The sequence below is a fragment of the Cydia strobilella genome, chromosome 2 (assembly GCF_947568885.1).
Source record: "Cydia strobilella chromosome 2, ilCydStro3.1, whole genome shotgun sequence".
Taxonomy (NCBI): Eukaryota; Metazoa; Arthropoda; class Insecta; order Lepidoptera; family Tortricidae; genus Cydia; species Cydia strobilella.
The window spans coordinates 22,670,268-22,684,090 of record NC_086042.1 but is presented as its reverse complement, the minus strand read 5'-3'; the positions used below and the strand labels follow the sequence as shown (position 1 = coordinate 22,684,090).

General features: G+C 38.8%; 1 protein-coding gene across 1 annotated transcript; it reads left to right on the top strand.

The window, feature by feature from the left end:
* Nucleotides 1-194: 194 nt before the first annotated feature.
* On the top strand, nt 195-11,350 carry LOC134753890 (WD repeat-containing protein 48 homolog). The gene is made up of 4 exons (XM_063689856.1): nt 195-1,815; nt 5,873-6,037; nt 6,897-7,052; nt 7,608-11,350. The coding sequence occupies exons 1-4, from the start codon at nt 301-303 to the stop codon at nt 7,701-7,703; spliced, it is 1,932 nt and encodes a 643-aa protein (XP_063545926.1). The 5' UTR covers nt 195-300; the 3' UTR covers nt 7,704-11,350.
* Nucleotides 11,351-13,823: the final 2,473 nt, after the last annotated feature.

Below are 13,823 nucleotides of genomic sequence, written 5' to 3'. Positions count from 1 at the left end.
TATGGTATCCCCACGTTTATGACGTCATCTATGTCTATCCCTTACGGGCGCACGCGTATAGCTGGTCTATGTAATGCTAGGTCTATGCAAAAATAAGGTTTTTGATTGGACCCATAAAAACCAACCAATTCCGTAAACACGCTGCGAATATGTTCAAATATATTTGTAATTGAGAACAACAACGACTTGTCAAACAGTAACAGTACCGATTATTGTAAAATGTAAACTGGTTTCTAAGTAGAAATTTCGCTTATAATTTCGACTATCAATAAATTAAGTACATCATAAAAATGTCGGAAAATGGCCTCGACGATGCGTAAGAAAACTCAAGTATCTTTCGTAATCCGCGACGAAGAAGAACGTCGTCATAAAAATGGCGTTAGTTCGTTGCAATTGGACCCTGTACAAGGCAGGCTATACTCCGCAGGTCGAGATGGAATTATTAGAGTATGGAACACGGCTACGGGAGTGCAGGATAGATATATACAAAGCATGGAACACCACACAGACTGGGTAAATGACATAGTTCTTTGCTGCGGCGGCAAAAACCTAATAAGTGCATCTTCTGACACCACCGTCAAAGTATGGAACGCGCCGAAAGGATTTTGCATGTCAACTTTACGTACTCACAAAGATTACGTACGTACACTAGCTTACGCTAAGGAGAAAGAACAAGTAGCCAGCGCTGGCTTGGACCGTGCTATATTCCTTTGGGATGTAAATACATTGACAGCTTTAACTGCAAGCAACAACACAGTAACAACCTCTAGTCTCGTCGGTAATAAGGAATCTATATACAGTCTAGCTATGAATCCACCTGGCACAGTTTTAGTAAGTGGATCAACTGAGAAAGTGCTCCGAGTTTGGGATCCAAGGAACTGCGCAAGGCTGATGAAGCTAAAGGGACATTCAGACAATGTTAAAGCACTGGTTGTGAGCAGAGATGGTCAGCAGTGTGTATCAGGCAGCTCCGATGGTACAATAAAATTGTGGTCCCTAGGACAACAGAGGTGTGTGTCTACAATCAGAGTTCATACGGAAGCAGTATGGGCACTTCTAGCTACCGAAAGCTTCACACATATTATCTCAGGAGGTAGAGACAAACTAGTCATTATAACAGAACTGCGAAATCCTGATAATTCAATAATAGTCTGTGAAGAAACTGCACCCATTCTAAAATTGTGTTTCACTGCTGACCAGCAAGGTGTTTGGGTATCTACGTCAGAATCCGACATTCGGTGTTGGAAGCTGCCACCATTATCTAATATAAACTCAGACATGTATAATCAGAACAATTATAACCCTAACAATGTATATCAGACTCAGCCTACTACTATTATACCTGGAGGACCAGCGATAAGACACTATAAAGTATTAAATGACAAACGCCACATATTAACAAAAGACACAGCTAACAATGTTGCTCTGTATGACGTTTTAAAAGCCTGTAAGCTAGAAGATTTGGGTGAAGTCGATTTTGAAGAAGAAGTGAAGAAACGTTTTAAAATGATTTATGTCCCAAACTGGTTTAATGTTGATTTGAAGACTGGTATGTTAACTATTCATTTAGGACAGGATGAGACAGATTGCCTCAGCGCTTGGGTGAGTGCAAAGGAGGCTGGACTTACAACAGAATTGGACCAGAAAGTAAATTTTGGTGCTTTGCTATTGCAAGCTTTGTTGGAGCACTGGAATCATCAGAGCAGGGTGTCTGATGCTGGACAGAAAGTGGTTGGGAACAATTTTTTCAGTGTGCCGCTGCACACACCATTAATATTTAGTGAAGTTGGTGGCAGAACACTTTATAGGCTGCAGGTGAGGATTCGTTTATTTATTATTACTTTTCTTATAATAATAAAAATATTATGACGTGTAATATGAAATATTATTATAAATAAATGAGTGTGAGTATGAGTATTAGCTCCATGCATGAATTTATTTTTATTTTTGGATTCATAATTTATATCGTTGGAACACCGGAAATGATAAAAATACTTTTGTAAACCTTAACATTATTTTATTAAAAAATATTTAAAATGTTGAAAATTTTTGAGCGGTTGAAACGCTCATAATTTTTGGCGCGAATTCGACAGAGCGTGATGACGTCACACGTTGGGCGGCCCAACTGACGTTTGCTACTAATGACACTAATCTGTCGAACGCGTGACGTCACGTGGCGTTTCGAGCGTTTCGCTCACTAGCTTTTCGCGGGCAAATTTTTGTACTTTTTATTTATAATTTTAAGAGCCCGTAGTCGATTTGAAAACGCGCGAAGATACGACTTTTACACAGTAACCGAACGCCGGCCGCTGCTTGAAATAACGCGACCGCCTAAACAATATTGATACTTTCGCAACATTATGCGTCACTTTATAACTTTAATTAGGTTAAAATAAAACTTTCGGTAAATTTGATATAATCGTTTATTACTCTTAACAATTTACCTATGTATTCATATAATACATACAAATTATATAGCATGATGATAATGATTTGCACTAAGGCAATATCTTATATATATATATAATCATCTTACTCGCGTTATCCCAGCCTTTTTGCCACGGCTCATGGAAGTCTGCTGGGGTCCGCTTGGCAACTAATCCCAAGAATTGGCGTAGGCACTAGTTTTTACGAAAGCAACTGCGATCTGACTTTCCAACGTTCCAACCCAGTGGGGAAACTAGCCTTTTGTTGAAATTTGGTATACAGATAGTTTGAATCCCGGGGAAGGACATAGAATACTTTTTATTCAAGAACTCACCCTTTAAGGGGGTGGAAATTTGTATGGGGAATCAATAAACGCTGAACCGATTAAGATGAAATGAGGTATGGACATAGTTTGAGTCCTGGGGAAGGACATAGGATAGGTTTTACCCCAGAAATGGGGGGCAGGGGGGGGGGGTAATGGAAATTTGTATGGGATCCAATAAAACCGATTTGGATGGAATTTGATATTATGGATATAGTCTTAATCGTTGGGAAGGGTGATAATAATTTTTATTTCCAAAGTCATCCTCTTCTCTTCTCCACTCTTCTAACACTCGCTCAACGTGTGGTTGGTTGTACGATGAATACTGCTCAAGACCTGGAACACCTGGAGTGCTTCTGGGTGCAAAGGGTCAGGGGTAACACTCGCTCAACGTGCCGCTGGTAGAGTATGATGGGGAAAACTCAAGACCTGGAACACCTGAAGTGCTGCTGGTTGCAAAGGGTCAGGGGTAACACTCGCTCAACATGCCGCTGGTAGTGTGTAGTGTACGATGGATACAGCTCAAGACCTGGAACACCTGGAATGCTTCTGGGTGCAAAGAGTCAGGGGTAACACTCGCTCAACGTGCTGCTGGTAGTGTATGATAGGGAAAGCTCCAGACGTGGAACACCTGGAGTGCTGCTGGGTACAAAGGGTCAGGGGTAACGGGTAACACTCGCTCAACGTGCCGCTGGTAGTGTATGATGGGGAAAGCTCCAGATCTGAAACACCTGGAGTGCTGCTGAGTGCAAAGGGTCAAGGGCAAAGGGTGGGTAACACTCGCTCAACGTGTTGTGGGTAGTGTATGGCGGAGACAGCTCAAAACCTGGAACACCTGGAGTGCTGCTGGACGCATCGGATCAGGGGTAAAACTCTTTTAATCTGAAGTTGGTAGAGTATGCTGTAGGCAGGTTAAGTTCTTCAAGACCTGGAACACCTGGAGGGCTGCCAGATGAAGCAGGCACCTGACCAGAGCTACCACACGTTTAACATGCAGTAGGTACTGGGGGTTAAAAGGGGGTGGAAGTTCTGATAACAATAAATGAACCTGAGTTCCACTAGGTACAGCCAGGGTTCAGCATCAGCTCTATCTTGGGTACTGCTCTCCCAAGTGTTCATCAAGACGTGTCGGAGGACCAAAACAGCGTGTGCCTATGTTGCACGAAACCTGAGTTCCACTAGGTACAGCCAGGGTTCAGCATCAGCTCCATCTTGGGTACTGCTCTCCTAATTGCTCATCAAGACGTGTCGAATAACCAAAACAGCGTGTGCCTATGTTGCACGAAACCTGATTTCCACTAGGTACAGCCAGGGTTCAGCATCAGCTCCATCTTGGGTACTGCTCTCCTAATTGCTCATCAAGACGTGTCGGAAGACCAAAACAGCGTGTGCCTATGTTGCACCAAACCTGCGTTCCACTAGGTACAGCCAGGGTTCAGCATCAGCTCCATCTTGGGTACTGCTCTCCTAATTGCTCATCAAGACGTGTCGAATAACCAAAACAGCGTGTGCCTATGTTGCACGAAACCTGATTTCCACTAGGTACAGCCAGGGTTCAGCATCAGCTCCATCTTGGGTACTGCTCTCCTAATTGCTCATCAAGACGTGTCGGAAGACCAAAACAGCGTGTGCCTATGTTGCACCAAACCTGCGTTCCATTAGGTACAGCCAGGGTTCAGCATCAGCTCTATCTTGGGTACTGCTCTCCCAAGTGCTCATCAAGACGTGTCGGAAGACCAAAACAGCGTGTGCCTATGTTGCACGAAACCTGATTTCCACTAGGTACAGCCAGGGTTCAGCATCAGCTCCATCTTGGGTACTGCTCTCCTAATTGCTCATCAAGACAGACCAAAACAGCGTTTGCCTATGTTGCACTAAACCTGCGTTCCACTAGGTACAGCCAGGGTTCAGCATCAGCTCAGCTCTATGTATACTAAAACCTTCTCCAGAATGTAACAAACACTTTTCTAAAAACCGCATACATACATATACGTACAAACATACGGGTCAAACTGAGAACCTCCTTTTTTTTGAAGGCGTAATAAACAAGTACTTACAACCCAAGGATTAAAGTTTCTGGGCGCAGTTTACACGCACACAGTACAGCCAAACACGCAAACAAATATAACTTTTTACACGGCGAGCGACGCACACAATGATAAATAACTTCGTCGTCGTCGATGCAACGTGCGGAGCCGATCAACAAACGTCCTGCCTCTACCAGCTCCCGCGCGGGACTGAGGCCGCGAGTGCGTGTCACCGATGTTATGCCAGAAAAAGGGGAAGTTTTTAAAAAATCGTCAGAAAATAAAAGTTGCAATTTAAATAAAATGAAGTACAGCAACAGTTTAAGTAAACATTGCAGATTATTTGAGTATGCAATCTACGTCGAAAATAAGTAGATTTTCGGAGAAATTGTCACTTGTTTTGAGGTCATTTCTGGAGAAAATTGAATTCGTTTAACTTTCATTTCCTCGAACTCTAAGTCATATAACAACAATGTAATCTGATAAACCTAGAGTACAGAATATGTGTTATACAAATTTACCATTTTTAGTAGTCCAAACTTTACGAAATTTACAAATAAGAGCATCAAAGTCAGTGCTTTACACGCGTTTACCTAAACGTCCATCAGAAAAAAATTCATTACTAATTTTGTAAGCCTTTTTTCAAAAAAATGATCTGATAAACCTATAGATAAGAAGTCGTGCTAATAGAAACCAGTACTTGTTATTTCAATTAGGTAACAAAAGGTGTACAATTTCACAGAAGAAATCTATCAACTTTACATTTTTGCGACTAAAATCGTAACCGGGCTCTTAAGTAATTAAATGGTAATTTAAAAACGGAAATGCATTTGTAACATGATATAACGGTAACAAACATCCGAATAAAACATATTTCGTTCAAATATAAACTTCATGCATGAGGCTAATTATGTAATTTATTAGTGAATTAAAAGAGTTTTGCTAACCTTATTAATAGTTTTGTTTACCTTACATGTAACCTCAATAGCCTAATAGTTATGTATGTAATTGCATGTTTATTCATGGTAGCCAATTTACATAATAATTTAATAAGACATTATTCTTACCAAATTGAATGAAAGTGATGGTTTCTCAGGTTGGTGATGCAGGTGGTGAGACAGAAGGCAACCTACTAAATGAGACTGTACCAGTGTGGGTGGTGGATGTAGCCATAGAGATGGCTGCTCCAAAACTAAACAAGCTGCCATTCTACCTACTGCCTCATGCTAGCTGTCAGACCAAGCAGGACCGGCAGAAAAAGGTATAGTATAAAGAATAAAACTATATAAAGAATGAAATATGAGGTTAAACATTATAACCTCATAGAAGGTGTTACTGCAATATTTGTTACAATAAACAATATGAGAAAACTTAAAATTTTGACGCATTCAACAATTCGCTGAACATTAATCACTCTGCCCTGTTTGATGCTCCTAACTCCAGACCTGACACTGATTTTCTATATCCTAACTGGTACCACAAACCACATCTGATTACAACATCACATCTGGGCCGTGTTGCATAATAAACTACAACTAATATTACAAGCGGAACTCCTTTTCTAATAAGTGGAATTAGAAAAGGAGTGGATTGTAATGTTAGATGTAGTTTATTATGCAACACGGCCTCTGGGCTATAGTGATTAGTGGCAGTTATATGATATGAATATAAAAGGTAGTCATTTTTTTTTATACTACGTCGGTGGCAAACAAGCATACGGCCCGACTGATGTTAAGCAGTCTCCGTAGCCTATGTACGCCTGCAACTCCAGAGGAGTTACATGCGCGTTTTTTACAAGGCCCTGTGCATTGTGACATTATATAAACAAGATATATCAGATGAGAATGACAATATGTTTCTTATCAGTAGTATCAATATTGATAACGTCTATAACTATTACTTATATTGAATGGTGTGAATGTGACTATCATCTACATATTTTCTTAACTGTTCTGTTCTATTTAAGCCCTTTTATTCTGAATTGGAAACTAGAGCATATTAATGTCTCAATTCCGTGTGCCGCTTGGCAAAGGCTCATCTAGATATTTCCATTGAGGTCTGTCATGGGCTAACCTCGAATTTCTATTTCCATACCTAAGCCTTAGTTTGTTTTTGTCCAGGACCGATTGGTAGCTAACGACTTCATCCAATGCCGGAAAGTAGCGGAGCACGTGGTGGAAAAGATCGTCGGAGGCGGCGACGGCGGCTCCCCGCGCGCCGCGCCCGAGCCCGCGCCGGAGCCCCAGGATCGAGTAGAGTTGCTTTGTGCAGACCAGGTATGCTGTCCTTGTCTGACGTGCCATTGTAAGTTTTTTCCAAAACCGAAGGTTCGGTTAGTTTTGGCCGAGACCGAACCTTCAGTCAAAACATGATTTTTATGCTGGAACCTGTTGAAACCGAAACTTCCGTCGGACACTACCGAAAATACAAGTTTCGACTTTCGGCGCGGCCGAAAAGTTCTTAAGTTTTTGTCCGAAACTCGATTTTTTCGAAGATTCGAGAAATTGGATAGTGGTTCTAAACTTGCTTGCTTGGCTTGCTTGGTGGTTGCTTGGTTGGTTTTAGACAAACAAATCAACAAACAGTACAATAAAACTATATGATAACTGTATATAATTTTGTATGTAGTATAAATCATCATACTATTTTAAATTTCAAGTAGCGACCCGCCCGGGCTTCGCACGGGTGCAATGCTGACGTATTATACATATAAATCTTCCTCTTGAGTCACTCTATCTATTAAACAAAAATACATAGGGACAGACATCCATCCAGATAGCAGGAAGCGACTTTGTTTTATACTATGTAGTGATAAACATATTTTATTACAGGTATTGGATCCGAATATGGACTTGCGTACAGTGAGACACTTCATATGGAAATCTAACGTGGAGTTCACCCTGCACTACCGAGTTTTGAAGCAATGATTCAACAACTCCGGTGACCAGTGATATAATTATGTATATGTAAGCATTGACATGAGCAGTCTTGCAAATATGTTGCCGACAGTGTTTTTGACTTAATATGACGCTCGCTCGAGACATGGCAACCACTTATACACAGGGTTTGTTGTTTTTTAGCCATATTTTGCGAGATGAATATAAGATAATACTGAGCAAGTTTTATTATAGCCTAACGCTCACGGTCCTTCAAGTTCAATGAAATTTGAATCATTTTCAATAGGAACAGAGTTGCATTCGTTGTACATATTTTCAATTTCAATTTTCAAACAAAACAAAATGTACTTTGTTTCTTACACTGTAGATTCAAATTTCACTGAAAAAAAATTTTTTTCCTTGTATGGCTGGGCCTCGTTAGGAGGATAGGATGAAAACCGAAATCGTTTTTCATACATTTCGGCTAATCACGATGTTGTATTCTATTGAAGAACATAAATTTTTCTCGATTTCGAGTTAATCCTATAGTAAAAATAAGTTACTCAGTATGACCTATATATTTACTTTGCATTTGGCTAAGGGTTCAAAAACACAGGCATGGCTGACGAAGTTACAATTTTTAATATTCATAATGGATAGAAAACTAGTTGATTGTGCGAGCAGTGTTAATCGTGTTGTGGCTAATTTCGTGATGTGATATTACGACCGTTTGTCAAATCATGAAAGGCTTACAGAGAAAGCTCTATGCCGTTCCTACTCATTGCTAGAGCGCTAGCCTGACTTGACTGATCTTGACACTTTATATGAATGTTAAGTTGACGATTTCTATCAACTAAATTAAGTTTTAATTTCCTTTTTTGTATTTATATTTTATATCTACGTGTGATTTGTCACATTGGGTTTATTTTTGACGTACAGTAGACTGACTACCAATTCCAATGGTAAATTTAAAAAAAAAAAACGGACAAGGGCGAGTCTGACTCGTCCACAAATTTAACTTATTTCTATTTTTTACAAATTTATAGTTTTCAGATTTTTCCCTGCACTTATACTGTAAGACGATTTTACTTGCCAAATTTCATAGTTCTAGGTCAACGGGAAGTACCCTATAAATTTTGATTCCCTTGAGTGTCAAAATATAAGTTTATTGTGGCATAAACGGTCGTATCATTTTTTTACTTACGTTAACTTAGGTCCTGGCAGACAGACAAAGTGATCCTATAAGGGATCCGCTTTTTCCTTTTGAGGTAGGGAACCCCAAAAATAGCATTCTTATTCTTGTTAACAGTACAAGTTATTATGATTGTTGGAATGGAAAGAGGCGAAGAGCAAACTTGTAGCTTTATAAAACGTGATTAAGAACACAACTCAGTCATTCTATTAATTTAAATTTCAGTAATATGTTCGGTACAATAAAACGGGGTGGCTTTGAAATGCAGGGGCGCCTTTGATAATTTAGTTTTAAAGCCTTATTATATTTTATGCGGGATTTTTGATAGTACTTAGATAACACGAATTCACAGTAATCCTAACTAGTTACAAGAACAATACGAGTAAATAATGAATAATGCTAATGTCGTCGTTTTATAACTATCAAATTAACCCCAAATGCTCCTTAAGTCACCCCATTTTAGGGCATTCCCGAAGCAAATGGATTTATTACAAGATAAGACAATAAGTCACTATTTTTATCACATTGTAAATAACATAGGTCCCTACGGTACGTAACCCTAACCTACCTAATATCAACCCCAATGACCCGGCAATAATAAAAAAGGCCTAAGAGCCAACCGTGAGAGCAGTGGCAGTGGCAGCTTTAATTATAAGCCATTAAGGTCTCAAATAAACTTGTTCGTATAATTGTGGTGACATGTGAAATATTTTTTCTATTCTATTGTTCTCAACCAGTTTATTACAGTCAAGTATTTTATTGCGGCTATTGTAAGCCGACAACTGGGGTGGTTGAGTTTGGCAGCCTATACAGGTGAACCAAAAAAAATATGAGGTATCAAAAACAAAATATATTTTTTGTCGTTCTGGTCACCTGATGCATGGAGACTATATAAAGGAGCCAAATCTCTATGTATGAAAAGTGTCCATCAAAAAACAGTAATTAGGCGGCGCCACCATACACCGAAATACTACCAAAAACAACCTACGTAATTTGGTCGGGTTATTTGTTGGTTCATGTTATACTCATCTCCCAGAGCCTAACTAGCGCCACCGGAGAGATAAGGAACCATTATTTAAAGCTGAAAGCGGTCACTTTTGCAACAATTCTGCCATAAGAGATTGGCATCCTTTCTATACCATCCATAACCTGGTGGCTTCGCTTTCAAGAGGTTTATAAAAATAAGGAGTATTTAGTTGCTGTATTCACGTCACGAGAAGATGAATTATTCTTAAATACCTCAGAATATACTTGGGAATTTAATGTTTATACTTGGAATCAACTAGCATTTCATATGGGTAGGTTAATATTATGTTTGGACGCCAATGTGTATTTGCCTCACTGCTCTCATAATAGCTACATTTAATTAATGTACTTAACGGAAATATAAATGTAACTTGTTTCACATCCCTTGTATGGGAGATGGAGCTTTTTAACAAAAATCGTATTGTCTGTGATCATTGTTTATAAGTAACTTTCTTTTTTAATTTCTGGCTGACTTGTAAACTTTCTTTACCTACTTAATTTGTGAACAAACAATACTTATTAAAGTGTTGAGTTTTAAGAAGTAAAAAATACCTGTACAATTATCGCTTTTATACTTTTACAATAAAGACGAAACGCCTGAAACTGACAATTAACCATACATTGCTGTCCAAAACGTAAACATTGTGATAAATGTATGACGTTACTTACCGACCCGGCAATGTACAGGATATTGACAGTGTCAGGCGTCAATTGTCAGCGTCATGAAACAGGGGATATAAATATATTATAGCGTATAAAAGCGAACAATCAGAGACAAAAGAAACTTGAAAGGATTAACGATAAGCTATGGGCGTAGGCAGGTACAGGCAGGGGGGCAGCTCCCTCCTGTAGCTCAAATTTTACATACAATGTATGCCCCTCTGCGACCTTGCAAGACCCCCCGCCCCCTAGGCCTCATGCGATATCAACTTGCAATCGCACCAATACAAGAATGTGAAGTGCTAGAAAACAATTCAAATCTGAATAATTGCCGGTATCGCTTCCTGTATTAAAAAAACCGGCCAAGTGCGAGTCGGGCTCGCGCACCGAGGGTTCCGTACCTTTTAGTATTTGTTGTTATAGCGGCAACAGAAATATATCATCTGTGAAAATTTCAACTGTCTAGCTATCACGGTTCATGAGATACAGCCTGGTGACAGACGGACAGCGGAGTCTTAGTAATAGGGTCCCGTTTTTACCCTTTGGGTACGAAACCCTAAAAAATATGAGTATATTTTTGTCATGTAATGTAATACATATCTATGTATGTCGTGCATCTTGTATTTGAATTATCGTTTTTAATACTTACGGTTTAGTTTCTAAAGCAAACTTGTTTGTAAAATAATATCATTTAGAAGCCTAGTGAGCGTTTATCCAATATAAATGTGCTGGTTTTTGGTCTTGGCTAAAAGACAGATCTGTTCTATTTAATGTCTGACTCGCTTGGTTCAATATATAGCATGAATATAGATAATGAATAAATATTGTTGAAGTAAATTTGTTGGCATTTTTATTATTGGCTTAAATTTCTTCAGTACAGTTACAATTTCTTAAGATAGCTATAGATTAGTGCCGTTATTCATAAAGGCGTTACTAGCCTGAATTAGCTATGAATCCTTTCTTTATCATTTGGAATAATGTATTTGTAAGAGGGATAAAACGTAATTTAACTAAATCAGGCCCGTAAAGTTTTATAATTAAGGGGGTTAATTCTGCCGTGCAATACTTAAACAACCGTAAGTGCAAAAAGTGAGTTTCGAGAAAAACGCAAAAAACCCTTTCAAACCGGTTTTTTTTGTGTTCTCGATTATTATTTACAAATGCTTGAATGTCAAAATATAGCATGGCATACACGAAACACGAATACGTGAACACTTTTTTATTTTAACAATTATTGATTAAATTATTGCTATTTTTCAAAATTTTAGTTTTTCTGTACCCTAGGAAAGAAGTAAAAACACAATAAATGCAGAATAAAGTGCAGTAAAAAAACGGATTACTGTAAACAACCCTCGTACACTAATAGCTACTTGAATTAATTGCAAGCTAAAGTACAGTATTCATACTGTAATTTACTTAGTAATTATATATATTGATTGAGTACAAATAAGGTATGTTTATAAATAATACACGAATATATATTTAAAAAATGTAAGTGACATCAATCATTAAAGTGCAATTATACACACAAGAAATTAAAATAAGTATATCTTGACTTATATTGACCGGGATATATTAGACCATGATTACCTTTTGAATTGATTATGAGCTCCTGATATTTCGACGCAGTTACATGCATCTTGTTCACGGGTGACTGAAGATAGCGGGTGGGTGTCAAAGTTGTGTATAGCCTGACCAGGAATATATGATCACGCGCCATGTTGCGGAATTTCACTGGAACGAATTTTTTCATACTATACTGAACTGTCACCCTATACATTGAGAATAACAGCGCCCTCTTGACAATGATCATATATTTCTGGTCCGGCTTTAGACCGCGCTTAGTCTACCCTCATTTTTGCGCGTCGGCTGCGTTCGCTTTCAACGTTACCATCGGTCGCATTCACACTCGTTGGTCTGGTCGCGTTCACACTCGTTGGTCTGGCCAAGTATACTACACTCACGGTAAACAATTACACGGTATCCCAAACAATTCAAAAGGTAATCACGGTCTAATATATCCCGGTCAATATAAGTCTAGTGAAACTAACCGTGAATCATTCAAAACTCTTAAGTATCTCTTACTAAAGTAGTAGTAACCCGTAGAGTATCACAAAAATCAGACTTTTCTCCATGGCACAATCTTTATAACCAATTCCTACAGACAAATATATAATCATATAAATTCAATGAAAATGAGATCTTTATCTTAGAAAAGTAAGTTTCAGACTTTCATCTCGTCTATATGCTAAATAAAAATACTGGTAATAAAAAGCAAAAAATCAAACAAACATCAGACTTTAAAAAAATATCCATGGCATTTAATCTTATTTTATTAATTACTACAAAATAATCTAATCTGTTTTAATAACATAACTTCCGTTAGACCCTGATATATTAAGTGTATAGGCCCCTCCAGACTATGTGCGTGAATCGCGGCGCGACTTCGCGGAGAGAACATGTCGCGACGTTGACGTATGACTATGGCTCCACACTTTGCTCCACACTCGCAAACTTCACGGCGATTTCGCAGTTTGGTTCTCGCCAAGATGGCGGAAAAGCATCAGCTGATCGACCTTAACTGCTAGTTATCTATATGGCATCATACGTGATTTAGCTATTCTTCCATTTTGTTTTGTTGTAAAACCGTTAAAATATAGCCGCTTTATATAATTTAATTATTATTTATCTTGCCACATATGACTCAAAATAGTGTGTAATGTGGAGTCTTGCCAGTTCGCGCTTCGCGCCTACTTTGACGCGGGCTAATAAACCGACAAAAAACGGGGAACTATGCGCGAAGGCGTGAACAATCTGCGAAATCGACGCCACACTTACGTTCGCGGCTTCGCGCCGTGATTCGCGCATGTGTGTGGAGGACCCTTATTAAACTGGGTCACTCACATGTAAATCCGATGAAACAATCTAATTTGTGACTATCTCGCTAATCAGCGAAATCGACTCTACACCACACTCGCGTTCGCGGCTTTGCGCCGCGTAGTCTGGAGCGGGATAAATAAATAAATACATTTAAAAAACCAAATTATCAGTAAATAAGAACAAAAAAAACTATACTCATCCTTTTCTTTTGGGTGCTAGTACTAGTGTAAGACAAAGATAGTATGATTCTCTCTATCTTTGTTTGAAATGAGACAGTCCTTTTACAAACTATAGTATATAATCTACAAGTAGTTATAGACGCACGCGTATAGCTCATCTATGTAATGCCAGGTGCCAGGTCAGGACTATGGGGCAGCATAGGATTTTTTCTCTTTCACTCTTATAAATTTCAG